This window comes from Oxyura jamaicensis, chromosome 14, assembly GCF_011077185.1.
Source record: "Oxyura jamaicensis isolate SHBP4307 breed ruddy duck chromosome 14, BPBGC_Ojam_1.0, whole genome shotgun sequence".
Lineage (NCBI taxonomy): Eukaryota > Metazoa > Chordata > Aves > Anseriformes > Anatidae > Oxyura > Oxyura jamaicensis.
Genome location: NC_048906.1, coordinates 4,804,826 through 4,819,283, shown reverse-complemented (window position 1 = coordinate 4,819,283; position 14,458 = coordinate 4,804,826). Strand labels below are relative to the sequence as shown.

Sequence of the window (14,458 nt, the reverse complement as noted above, 5' to 3'; positions counted from 1 at the left end):
AGCAGTCTCAAACTTCTTACCCTTCAAAAGCAACCTACAAGCATCTATAAAGTTGACTGTTTGCAAGGAGTCCTGTGATGGTATCTCAGCTGAGCCTTCACCATACCTACACATTTTACAACATGTTAAACAGGCTCTGCTGATAAGCAGGAAATCTTTAATCACAATAGCCATCCCTTTTTTAACCACCTCCTGTACCTTTGCTTTAACACGGTTTTAAAAGCCATTTTCCGTATCGAAATATAGAACAGAACAGCAGAAACCCAGAACACAGCCACTAGGGCTGGGAAGGCAAATTTTTTCCCTTAAGATTTGTTCACCTTAGTTCTAAAACAGGTTAAAAATGTCTACAATAAAGTCTAGTGGAGGGACGTTTGTGGAAGCTTATGATGCCCTGATATTAGTACCTGTATCTATCAAGGTTGCAGAAAGGTACCATGAAATTTGAGGTAGTACAGCAACAACCAATTGTGCTAAAATGATACATTCTACTAACAGACTCATCTGCTTTGGCCTGCCTCCATGTCTGTGGAATAGAGCTGATCAGAAGCCGTGTTTAAATCAAGCACAATCGCAAAGAGAAGACTTCATTTAACAAGCTGTGTTTGCTCTGATATTTTTAGAAGAGCTGAAGAAAGCATCACTCCATTAACGGAAATTTTAGCACATCTCTAAGCTTGGAGACTAACAACAACAAAAAAAGGCAGAGATACAGGCACAGATTCAGGAGAAGAGGTGCTGAGGAAGTCTGCTCATTCCCTGATTCCCTATTTGTGAGGGTGCCTCCCCTAGTGCTTACCCGGTCCTGGACACCTGCCACAGTGCGGTTTGCATGGCGTAGCGAGTAGGTCAGCCGGTGAATACCGTCACTCGTCTCTCCATTCCCATAGAAGCCAACAGCAATTCCAGCACTGTGGAGGAAAAAAAAAGCAAGAAAGGGTACAGTTAAAGCTAAAGGGTAGCGATATGATGCACTGCTTACCTCTACAGGGCCCTTCATGGTCACATCAGCACCTTCCACAGGAAGGAAAGCTGCATGCCTCCACAAAGAGCAGTTGGGGTAATCGTGCTCCCCAGCAACCACCAGAAAAGTTAATCTGTACATGTTCTCCTGCATTTCCCACACAGCCAACAACTGTCTGTAAAGCATCCATATAACGAACCATCCCTTCTTAATGTGTGCGCTTCATTTATGGATGACAATGTTAGAGAACCATTAGAGAGTTCAGACCCAGCCACCGGCAAGCAGAAATCAAGACACCAAGCTGCCCTCCAGTGGCTCCTGCAAGAGGAAATGGGCGCTACCATTGCTGTGCCAGGAACCCCATGCCTTCTCTGGACATGACATACAGATCATTTCATTACATTTTTAAGAAAAGGATACAGAGAGCTTGCACTGACTACTTGTCTATGGTGATGATTCTTCTGGATCTATTTCCATGTCTTCTCTAGCTACACTCTGAAATATGCATGAACATCATCTATCTTGATTTATCTTCCATTAAAAGCATTTGAGTTGTACTGATTTAGACTATTTGGAAGCAAAGCTTAATAACTTGCTAGGACAAAAAGCTTATTTATTTTTAAGCAAGTGATTTTCAAGCTTGGAGACACAATTCAACTCCAGCTGCTTGGCAAATTACCACCTATCAGTTGATTTGCCATAACTGTCCACACATATCAGTCTGCCCAATTATGAAGTAAACCATATTAGCTTAAGCCTCACTTACAGGAGGAAGATCCTGTAAATGAGTTACAACCATGAGATTATCTGAAGCAAGTCAGCAATACCCCTTCTATTAAGGCATTACTGCAGGAACTCACCATTCCTCTTCCCAAGCCCATTTTTACTAATAACAGAGGAAGAAAGAACTTGTGAAGGATTTATACAACTGAACTCAGGGGAAACAAACATTACTAAGATACACGTTTCCCATTCTCATGTCACGTTTGTCTTCAGAGCATCCAGAATCTTTTCTGGGATGGTTCTCAAGATACCAGGGTTGTGGTACTGGAAAGGAAGGTGGTGGTGGTGGTAAAGAAGGAGGAGGAAGGAGTTTTTATTATTATTATTATTTTAAGTAAGTTAAAAATTTTCTTGATTGTGGGGAAAGTGCTTCAGAACCTTGTGCTTGGGTTATAGCACCACACTCACAGAGGTGGTTTGAAGGAGGTATGAAAGAGGAAGGAAGCAAGGCAACCAACAGCTTCCAGAAGAAGGAAGTGCCGTGTCTTGGTTTAACAGGAAGGGTCACAGAAGGACATTCAGCATTCTTCACCACCATCACCCAGCTGGGAAATGAACCTAAGCAGGCCAGGGTGGGCTTTGTCTGGATAACAGACACTTGCCTAGATTTGCTCTGGCACGTACACCACTCTGCAGTCCAAATGACTGTTTAAGCTGTCACTCCTGTCCTGCAGGAACACAGCACCCATCCTTCCCTTCTCATGTCTCACGCACCACAAAACCAGTGAGCAGAACGATATAGTTCACCTGGCTGCACTTCTACTTTTTCTTCATATGTGCAAGAGACAGAAGTAAAGATCACAGACTGGAAGCAGATCCAGTATGAAAATCTGTCCGCTCCATGCTTTTTCCAACAATAAAATCTGAAATTATGGCCCTTAAGTCTTCGCTGAAGAATCTTCCTGTGATGGCAGCAACTACATCATACAGAAAGAGAGGAAGCAAGTATGTAATTCCTAATATTTAGTGTTAATACAAGAATTTGGTCTCTTTCTTTATGAACTCCATTCCTCAAATATTTTCACAATGGCAACAATGCTGATAATGGAAGAGAGAAAAGCCCTCTGCATTCCTCCCTGGCTGCAGCTTTAATCAGAGCTTGATAATGCTTGCCTAAAATGCAGGTGGTGGTGGTGATGATTAACAAAACGGAAACAAACAAAAAAACAGCACTCCCCATCCCTGAGAACTAGAGAGATTACAGATCCTGAGCTATTCCCAGGACAAGACCACTCAGCATCCCATCACTGCAATTACAAACCTCTGGCTTGAATTTCCCCTGGTCTTATCAGAGCAAACAAATTCAGACAAACCATTTCACTGTCCAGAGCAGCAGCAAACTTTAGCAGTTGTTTATACTGTCAACACCAAATAAATTCCAGGACATTCCAGGCATTGAATATGCAGATTTGAACCCTCTAATTGGCAAGTGATGTTTATTCATCCCATTATAGCTACTAGAATGCTATTCTTTCAGCAAAGGCTTGGTGAGCGCCCAAAACCTGCTGCTTGGTTCTCATTATTCCCACCACAGTAGCACTTTTTTTTTGGTGGAAAAGGCTCAGAAACAGCACTCTGCGTGAAGTGGCAGCAGTCATTTTGTCCTTAAAGACACAATACTGCTAGGTACCTTAGCCATTTTACACAAGAGAATCATTTATCAAGTGCTGCCAACTACAGGCAACTGCCTCGAACCTCTGTACCATATCAGAGGCAGAACGACCCCAGCAGCCACCCATCCTCACAGGCGTCCTGCCCAGCACCGTGTTACCACCTCCAGCCGCCCATTACCACCTGGGTAGGTACTGTCACTACTCACACAGAATCAGAATCACCTAGGTTGGAAGAGACCTCCAAGATCACCCAGTCCAACCTCTGACCCAACACTAACAAGTCCTCCACTAAATCATATCACGAAGCTCTACATCTAAATGTCTTTTAAAGACCTCCAGGATGGTGACTCAACTTCCCTGGGCTGCCCATTCCAATACCTAGCAGCCCTTTTGGTAAAGAAGTTTTTCCTAATATCCAACCTAAACCCCCCCCTGGCACAACTTTAGCCTATTCCACTCCCCCCCAAAAAAGAAGCACTCATGCAACCCGTGAGAATTGGCAACGGGGTTGTTTATTGCCGGGACATCTTGCAGGTAAGCCTCTGTGATGGAGTGGCCCACACGTGGCCAACAGTGGCTGTGTTGGGAGCGGCCTGGAAGATGCCCTCACGTGGAGGAAGGAGGAGAGTTGAGGGGGCTGAGGGCCCCTTTTCTGAGGCTGGCTCCCCCTCGGCCACAGGGACTGCCCTGCACCTCCCATCCTGTGTCCTGCATTTATTTTTAACACTGGTTTTTAGTTTCATTCCATTCCTTATGGAAAAGAACAGAAGCAAGGTGCATCTTCAGCCCTAATTCCCATGTGCGCTTTGTGCTTTGAGTGAAGAATTTCTTCCTCACATCACAGCTAATCTAAATCTCCCCTCCATCTGTTCAAAGCCATTATTCCTTGTTCCATGGCTACACTCCCTGGTAGAGTCCCTCTCCAGCTGGGAGGGGACAGACCCAGGACAGCTGACCCCAACTGGCCAAAGGGGTATTCCATACCACATGGTGTCCTGCTGGACAATTAATGTGGGGTGGCTGGCTGGGGGACAGGAGGGGTACCAGCTGCTCAGGGATAGGCTGGGCATCTGCCTCTTCCTGGAGCAACAGGAATTAGGAGAAAAGCCATTTAATTCAAGCAACAGATTCCTCTAGATGTGCATACCATACATCCGCCGGAACCTACAGACAGTACGTTAATTATTCCATTACTGCGCAGCAAAAGCCAGCTCTGCATCCGTATGCTGTGCTAGCAAGAGCTACTTACACGGAGTCATTCCTTCTCCTAGGAGCAAGCTGTGCCATTTAGCTATCATGCTAGAGGGAGGGAAGGCATCCATCCCTGCAGCCCAGAGGCACGGGCTGGTTGCAGCTGCCTGGATCCACGCTGCGACTGAGGGGGGAGCCGAGCCGAAGGGCAGGCAAGGGGGGAACCGCCAGCGGGGGAAGAGAGAAGTGTTGCTATTGCTTTCTGCTTGCATTCGGCCTATCTAAATCCAACAGTTGTTTCAAATCCCTGCCTACACACACCAATATAAGTTGCTGTTGTTTAAAGCAGATTTAAGGATTTGAACCAGTTTTTAACTACCTTTCATTTGATTAAAAAGAAGCAGGGGCTCCCTTTATTTGAGCTCACTCTTTTAAAGTAAAAATAGATAGACTCAACCTAACCCAACAGCGTAAGTCCCTGAGGTCAGGACCGATCTCACGGCTTCTTGCACAAACCCTGGAAGGCTCCATAGCCTCAGATAGAGCGGACATTTCCCAGTCTGTGACGACAAAACCATCGTCCAATTGGGAAGCCTGCCGTTCTGTCATGCAGCGTGGATACAAGAACAGCATTCCTGAATGACACAGCTTTTTTCCCACCCTAGCACCCTCTGGAAGATACTCCAACGCATTTTCAACACTTCTGTGGGAAAGTCATCTCCACTTGTGCTATTCTTCCTTCTGCTGCACTCCCCTCCCCAGCATGCACACACCTCAGCTCCTCAATCCCCACCACCCCAGCCTTGGTTCTTCCTCCCAGACCTACTTTTGTCACTCTCCTGCCCCTTCTACTAGCACTACCTCTCCCCTGCCTTCCTTCTCGCTGGTATTTTTAAATAAGAATAATCTTAAAATCTATCTACCAAGCTCTTATGGGACATTTCAGAAATTTCTCCTGCTGCTCGATATAGCATTAAAAAAGCCACTTGGCTACTCAGTCATTTTGCTAAGTTTTAGGACACCCGTATATGTTAAAAGAAGAAAACAGTATGCTCCTGAGATTAACACTGTCATTACTAATGCATACCCACAGATGCACACTAGGGAGAGACTATGTGCTACACCAGCTCTTCAGACAGCTATGTGACAAGAGGCAGACCAGCAGCATGCTGCGACTTCTACATATTCATACAGAGACAACACTATGATCTTAATTACTGCATGTTGCGTATGTACACTTCAGTATCACTTTTCAACAAGGCTCAAGAAATTCACGTCTGGGGAAAAAAACACCCATTTCCCTCTCTCTTTTCCTGAAAAGCTCACAGCTGAATTTCCCCAAGGACACAGCCTCCCTATTATTTGCATGCAAGAGGTGCATGGGCTTAGGACGTTCCATGATAAAGAGACAGAAAAAGAAATCAGGTGTAATTCTACATTTTCTTGTAATGCAGCCTGCAAAAAATATTTTCTGGGTTACACAAGGCGTATGTGAACAGCAGAGCATTAATCTGATACGGAGAACATACTCATGCCTGCTGATGGAGAGATCTTCCAGTCATAACACACACACACACAGTGAAAACCCCCGTGGGCATCCAATCACTAGTCTGAAAAGATGAGCACTAGCCATTCACATCACATCTTTAGAAATGAATAATCTAACTACACCAAGTCATCTTTAATTACAGCAACTTCATAAGGAGAGCCCTTTTTAGACTTCATGTTCTCAGGAGGAATGTTAATTTGTCTGTCTAATTACCACCTTGCACTTTAGCACCAAGGGAAAGCGCTATTAGCACTTGAGAAAGCAAGTTTTCACCATTTAATTGCACCCATTTCTTTCAGGTATCCTCTCCATGAAGCTTCCTACCCACCTTCGGAGCCGAGGTCCCTTGTGGGAGCGTTAGCGTGACCTACAGGGATCTGAGGATGAGGGGATTTATATGAGACGACAACTCCCCATACACACAAACCAATCAAAATTAGTAAGGACTAGCAACGAACGAGGTTTTCAAGGAATAATCTAGGCAAGTCCTTCCCACAGCTTTGTGATTAAAGCAACTGGGAAGACTCATTAGAGAGATATTTTGCTAGAGAATTCCTATTAACCAGCTCTGCCTTCCTGCTGGCTCAGCATTCTCCCTTTTGCTCAGCAGGAAAATAGGTAACAGCGACCCACAGTGATCCAGCTCTGAGCAGGAGTCACAAACAGCCCTCTGGGATTAACCACTACCTAGATAAGCATGTACTAGGCATGGCTGGGCTCAACCAGAGTTAACTAGTTCTCAGCTGGGAAGACAACAGCCCACTTAACGTTACTTGGACAGAACAGAGTGGTCTCTGTTTGGATCCTCTCACTGCCTGAGCATCCAAGCCACCTTTGCTCCCCTTGCGAACTGCCTCCCAGGTCACCCTGCTGGCCCCGGCAGACATTCAGTGGAGCTTTATTCCCTCTCACTGGAACCTAACAGCATCTGCCAGCCTGGCATTTCTGCTGCGTGTCACGCACAGCTAGGACAGGACATCTCCAGTTGACTGATCTTTAACTGCGGGTACCTAACTGGGACTTCCTGCTAGTGCAGATTGGATTCCTTGCTTGTCGGAAGCCTATCTGCATTCCCAGCCAGATGCTGAGCACAGAGCGCCAAAAGGCGCCGCGTTGAGTGCGCTGTCGCATCCAGCTGCTGTCAGAGGGGCAGAAAACAGACCTCGGCTTCACGGAGAGCAGCAGCACTTGGACAGCACCTGCAGCTACCAGGGATGGTACCATCCTGCTACCGCTGCAAGTGCCAACTTCAGGGGGGAACTTTAAAAAAAGGTCAGAACAAATATTCAGGCAGTATCACGCAGATTCCAGGAGAATCTTAATTTTAAGGATACTCCTGCATTTAATACTTGCAGAAACAAATGGTACACTGATGATATAAATCAATTGTTCAGATTTTGAGCAAGCCTAAGCCATTTTCCAGCTTGCGGACATGACTGGGAGTTGCATCAAGCCTACCAGAATTTAAATGCTGACCTTCCAACTTTAAATTGTCTCATGCACACTTGGGGAGATATGCAGAAAGCCTCCTCCTCACCCTGCCTACAATTAAAAGCAAACAGAACTACCACACTCTGCAGCAGCTGTCTTGGACACAAATGCTGCATAACAATAGCTAACAAGAGCCTGTAGCAGCAACACAACTATAAATAGCATCAGTTAGTGTTTCTGTAAGAAAGGGTTAGGACCACGGCATTTTCAGTGGATTGGAATGGAGGCAGCTGAAACTCCTGAGATCATGAAAAAGAAAGGTGTCTGAGGTTGAGACTTCTTTTTTGAGTTGTTCTCTAGTTTGCCTTTCCGTTCCAGGCACTTACTTGCAATCAGCAAAGCATGGAAGAGCTCCCTGCAAAGACAGCAGTATTTTTTAAACACACTAGCTCCCCTCCAAACCACTGAGCCCTGGCTTTTGCAGGCAAATCCATCCCCAGCTTGCTAAACCCACAACATAGTAATGTCTGCTCTGTGGTGTTTGTTCCAGTACTCCAGGGGTTTTCTAGTCTCTCAAGTATGTGCCTCGAAAGAGCAAATACCATTTGCTTTCTAATGGAGAAGTCCATTAATAGCACAGTCCAGCCCCTGAACAGCTAAGCTTGGTCTTCAAGGAACATGTACGCCTCCAAAATGGTGGCGTATCTAGGACATGATCTATCAGCAGGTTAATAGGAAAAGCGAGCCACAAGACGCAACAAAATACAATTGTCTTGTTTCACCTCCTTTCTGAACAGGGAACTGCTCTCAGAACTGCAGAGGAGCAACTCAGACCACTTAGGCTCTCAGGTAAGAGTAGGTGATGCTTGGAATTGGCAAGAAAACACAGTGCTCGGTGTAAATGTCCACAGATCCCAGAGAACTCATTCTGCTCAAGTCAAAACAGACTAAGCCCAAAGTTCTTTCCAGGAGTCTGCAAGCATGTTCCTGCTTTCAGATGCCCCATTGTTATCTTTCTAGGAAATGGGATCCTTGTCTGTGTTGACCAAAAAAAAAAAAAAAAGAGAGAAAAAAAACAGAATGCAAAATATAAACTCATTCATTTAAACTTCTGCTGCCCATATTCTCCAACTACTTAAATTCGCTGGTTTTCCAGGAACGTCTCCAAGAGTGTCTATTGTTCAGTTGTAACATGAAACACTGCTGACATTAGCAGCATTACTAGCAACCCTTGGAGTGCTCTGTACACTAGTACATACAACAAAATGTAGCAGTGCCTTACACAGGCTACAACACCTGAACGTCCACGTCCAAACACCAGTACTTCCAGACCCAAAAGAATGATTTGTGCCTCTTTCTTCATAATCTACTCTCCCCTATAGCCATTCTCTTCAGACACCAGACTAAGTAATCCCCATCTAGACCCATCAAATTCCTGAACTCTGTATCCATCCTATTTAAGTGTTAAGCTCCCAAGGACACAGCGTCCTTGATTTACCACTTGCGAAGCATCAGAGAGCAGCCCATTAGCTATTACTTTTCACATCGCTCAAACCATTAGGCAGTTCAGCAAGTGGCAGAGAGGAAGAAAATGCATTACAGACATTTAAAACATACACCTACCAAGCAGAAAGAGGGATTATTGCCAACATTTACTAACTACAGGCACAGCACCCCAAGCATGAAAACACGACGCAGCGAGGTGCTCACCCTTACCTGCACACCAGGGTCGCGATGATGACACACCACGCTGTACAGCAGCAGTCGGCGTTGAGGTGTTCTTCGCTCTTTCGGTGGCGGCAGCACAGCCAGAAGGAGTAGAACAAGAGGAAGAGCAGGTCCAGAGCCAGGCAGGAGAGCGCCACGCCACCCAACAGCAGCAGGGCCTGAGGAAAAGAAAACCAGTCGTCAGCGCGGGACCACCGAGCACCCAGAGCAGAGGCCATCAGCCACGGCCCAGAGGTCTGAGGACTCTGCCGTGAGATGGTACTGAAGGCCAAACCTGAAAACTGGTGGTTTTATAGTTTTTTTTTTTTTTTTTGGTTTTGTTTTTAAAAGCCACAAACAGGAGACTCCGAGCAGTGCTCTCTCCCTGCCCTGCCTCTGCTCGATGAAACCATGTTCTGCCTCTGAGCTGCAAAGAGCCGAGCCATTTTGTCTGCCCCGTCTGCAAGCAGCCAAAGTGAATCAGGGACGGCTTCCTCCTTACTCCAGATCAGAGGTCAGCAGATTTAAAGAGAAAATAAATGAATAGTTCAGCCAGCTGCCTCTATCTGTACAGTTCTTTAATCCTCATGAATAAATATGCAGGCTTATTCATTAGACATCCAAGTGCATGAGTAGGTTTGAAAGGGGGTGGAATTTATTATGCATGTGTGATATTGAATTAAAAAAAAAAAAATCTCCATGCAATGCCTCTGTTCTAGGTAGACCTAGAATACATGCTAAACCCTCCACATACCATCCACATACACAGATACAGCAAAACTAATGCAGATGCTACAGACACACCAGCTTGAAGTAGTCACAAGCTTCGGTATTGTTGCACCTATTTCTATTCAGATGTTCCCTGGGAGGAAAGGAAAGCAGAAAGTGTTTAACTCCATTCCGATTTATTTTTATTCAGAAAATCCTGACCGAAGCCCAAAAATGCAAAACATTTCTGTTAAATTAAAAAAAAAAAAAAAAAGAATTCTAACACTAAATCCAGCCACTCTTTCTCAAGTGAATGAATGAAACAAAAGGATGTTATTTTATCCAGAAGTGGTTTTGGGCAAACCCTTGGGTAGCAGCGAGAAATGCCAATGTAGTAAAAACAGCATAAATATCTGTAAAGGACCTAAGTTACCTATTGCTGCCCCAGTATTGGGAAGGCAGGCATAGATCTGTATCAGCAAATGTAACACTAAGGTTTAGGCTTTTTAAAATCAGTCTCTCTTTTTCTCCCCATGCAGAAATTCCTTTAAAATATTTATAGACTTCCTTCTGATTGAAGCAACAACTGCCTCCTGGTCAAAGACACGGAACACAGAATGCTGCAGTTGCAGCAAGACCCTCAACAAAATTTGTGAATATTTCCAAGGGACTCTGGTAGCAAGTTCCTTTTCAGACGTTTTTCTTCCCCTTCCTTCCCCACCCCCAGCTTGCTCCATAGGTACTCCCAGCTGTGTTTGACTTCTGGCCAGCTATATAAACCACACAACACTTGGACGTACTTCCCAGCCCAGCAAACGGCACTAGTTGTGGGCTGTAGTGCCCATCAGATGTACCTAACGAGATTCACACCAGTTAGGGCTCTCTCGCTGCATGATAGATATTCCACATCGTTGTGTGCTGTGTGCCTTTGTGGCCTGAAGAAAGCAACCCAGAGCTCACCGAGCGTGCTGGGGATGCGGGGAGCTTACAGGTGCACCTTCCCCAAAATCAACAGCTGAAACTCCGTCCCCTTGTAGAAACCGAACTTGGGGATTTTTAAGAGAGTGGGGCTGGAAGGGAAAAAGCACTATCCCCCTTTCCCATGATTACGCCAGATGGTGTGTGCACCGCTCAAGTTCCTGAGCTCAAAGAGGCCTTCGAGAGGGAAGCTGCGTTCGGAGACCCAACTTCTCCCACTTCGGAAGGCCTGCCATGTACAAGCCCTCAGTACTAATTTAACCAACACATTCAGCCTACCAAAGCTCCTTGGGGATATTGGTTATTTTTTAAAGGCCTCAGGCTGCTGTAATGCAAAGCTTGCCTGCACTGCTTGCCTGCACTTCTTCGCTCGCACCCTCGGCCCTCCTCGCTCACCAGCAGGCATTGCCTCCGGGAAGAAGGACCCACCGAAAAGTCCTCCCAGAGACTTTATTAGCAAAAAAATCACTCTGCAGTTCCAGGTGGAGAGGAACAGCCCCCCTGAAAAGGAACAAGCAAACAAGAAAGAGCACACACACAAAAACTGCCACGTACCAAGCAACTTGGATGCTTGCTTCTCACTTTGAAGGGACGCTTCAATATACGCTTAAATGCAAGCTTTAGCCAAAAGGGGCTGGCTGGCCAGTACACCCAGATCTGTGTTTCATTTTGCAGGGAATATTTGTTTTCCATTAATGGATATGTGCCATGACAACAAGTGAAATCATCCAGCAGAGCAGTTATTAATCTTTCTGACTGATGAGTCAGTTTAGGACCCAGAGCTTGGCTGGCAGTGAAAGCCTGGTCGCAACCAAAGATGTGCCTGTGCCTGCTTGTTGGGATTAAATAACAGTATTTAAAAAAGGGGGTTGAGGCTGGATAAACCCTCAGAGACTTTATCCTGCAACACTAAATCTGGGACTCGGTTATCCAAGGCCATGTTATCCCAAGTAAATGCAAAATTATGCACTGGGCCTTTTGCCACAAAAGAGCATCAATTCGTCTTCGAACATTTGCTGAACTACCAGAACCTTTATAGCGAATGATGCATGAACTGCCCTTACAGGAAAACGGAGACAACGTCGAGGAGCAACATTTTACCACTGTGCTGACACTAACGGCAGAAGTGGAGACAGAGCAGTCCCTGAAAATGAGCGTAAATCCAAGTGGTATCAGCCAGAGTGGCAGGAGACGAAGCTGCAGTGTTCGGCAGCTCTTTCAAAATAAAAGTTAATAGCAATGCACAGGGAGGTAACCACGAGCAGCACTGCTAGCTTGGAAAGGCACCGGGAAACCTGAATACACTTGGTCTTGTGCATGCACTGTGCTCAACAGCCTGCTGCAGCGTTAATGGCTTTTCTCAGCTCTGCCTGGGTTGCCAGGATTCATGGCATTCACCCTCTCAATGGGAATAAGAGGACAAAAAGGGGCAGAAAACATCTAGGTTCCCATGCAGAGAGAGGCACAATCACTGTAAGAAATACAGGTCACGGCAAAAACATCCCCCACTAAACCCCCTGGGGCTGGTTAGCTCTACAGAGGCAGGAGTTTTCGCATGGTATGAGGGTACCTTCGGTGTTGATGTAACACCCAAGGACATGGATGCAGATCAGCCTTCAGCACAACACAATTCACAGTCTCCAAGTCTCCAGTATCGACTCAGCCAATGCACAGACTTGCCTACTGGATGAAAAATCCCACACCAAACTGCAGGTTTCAGCTCTCTTAGACCCCAAGTCCCCAGCTGTGATCTACATCATTAGCTCCGTGAGTATCTCTCTGATCTCTGTGGTCCTGGAAAGCTAATTCCTGCTGCTGAAACTGCACTTAAGGGACGAACGCACCACTCCATCGTCCCCCAGCAGGAAGGGCCCTCATGTAAGGAACTGCAATCACAAAGGTAGTCAAGAAGAGCAGTAGTGATCTACACAGGATGAGAAAGGAGATATACAAGATATATTTAGGCACTTTTCTTAATGAAAACCTCAAAAACATAAATAAAAATGAAGCATTGCAGTGCAGGAGGTAAACATCGGGTTGCACACAAGTGTCAAGGTTTAGCATTGCCTGAAGCCTCTTGGTTTGCCCCTTGACTAGAGAGCGAAGTGTTGGCTTAGGGCCTCGTCCTCCCACCACCACCTCCCCTCTGCCACAAAGGTTACTTGGCACAAGAAGCCCTGGCAGCAGCACCGGGTTAGAAAGTTAATCCTGAATACACACAGACTCCAAATAATCCATATTAAGTACAAGTTTTTACCAATTTTGGCCTATCCAATTTCCAATTACCACTGTTTTTTTGACCTGAACTATACTAACAGCAGTCCGGCATGGTGAGCAACTCTTCACATGAAACAGATGACAGCTATTTCTGGATAGCATTGCTGTTTTACTGCTAGTCATAAAGTCCACTAAAACCTCAAGAAGAAATTTGAGGAAAGCTAAAAGTCTTCAGGTGGTTCCCGAAAAGCATGTAGATTTGCTTTTAATCTTCCATCAGTAATTTGAAAATCATTTCATCTTAAACTTTGTAATTTCAACCCACAGGACAAAATATAAAATCCACCAGCTATAGCTTTTGAGCATCTCAGCAACACAGCTGCCTTAATCATTGCCAGATTGAGAGCTGTTTATAGTTTTACCTTAAAGTTAGCGTTTGCCAAGAGAAAGCTTTCCACTCAATCTGCAACTAATGTTCCTTCTGGATTTCCATGCAGTGACTTAAGATTGCGATAATAAAACAGAGAGAAGAGGTTAAAGGAGTGTGGGAAGAGAAAAACGTTCACCCAGAAGAACAAATGAAGCAAACTGGGCTGCTGCCAAAGCAGCACTCATCTCTATTTATTCCATCAAGGACGGAAGTCTTCTTAGCAAGAAAAGAAGCTGCTGTAGGATAGTGTCATGCCCACACTACTTTCCACACCTTTTCTGCAGACCTCAGAACATCTGAGAAACTTATGTACTCACAGATGATAAATAATTACGTCCTACCAAACTGATCTCTGTGTAATGCTGGCAACAGAAGCAGCACATTCTGACCCCTCATCAGCTCGCTCTGATCGTGCTGAGAGTTCAGAGGCTCGATTTTCATTTCATCTCCCTACTGGTGAAGAGCGCTCTATGTGGCGTTTGTCGAGACACGGAACTGTCTCAGGATGTCATTCATCCCACAGCCTCCACAGAAGGATGCAGACTTTCTAGGGAACACTGCCAGCCACGTATTGGCAAATGTAATTGCGGGGCTGGGGGGGGGAAGGATGTGGAAACCACGACTGATCTCAGCACTAAACCATCCGTATCTCCTCTGCCTGGGGGACAGGCCTTCCCAGGCCAATCGCCGCATTCAGCACAGCGGAGAAGCAAGGCTGGGCAGGAAACGTGCTGTGGAGGAGCCTTTTCCCACGGCACTGAGATGTATTCTCCTTCGCTCGGGATCCCTCAGCAGCGGGGATGAGCACCATGGAAACGGAGGACAGGTTCCACTGCCCCATCTCCTTCTGCAGACACCTCCCAGGGAAAGCACACTGCAAGGAAGCG

The 14,458-nt window shown here is 45.8% G+C and overlaps 1 protein-coding gene across 3 annotated transcripts in view; it reads right to left on the bottom strand.

The window, feature by feature from the left end:
• TTYH3 (tweety family member 3) overlaps positions 1–14,458 on the bottom strand; it is a 78,525-nt gene that overhangs the window by 31,186 nt on the left and 32,881 nt on the right. For all 3 annotated transcript variants that reach the window (XM_035339217.1, XM_035339215.1, XM_035339216.1), the window contains exons 2-3: positions 9,248–9,417; positions 800–911 (exon numbers count right to left, since the gene is read on the bottom strand). In XM_035339217.1, the coding sequence (XP_035195108.1) occupies positions 800–911; positions 9,248–9,417 (282 nt within the window). The remainder of the gene's footprint in view (positions 1–799; positions 912–9,247; positions 9,418–14,458) is intronic.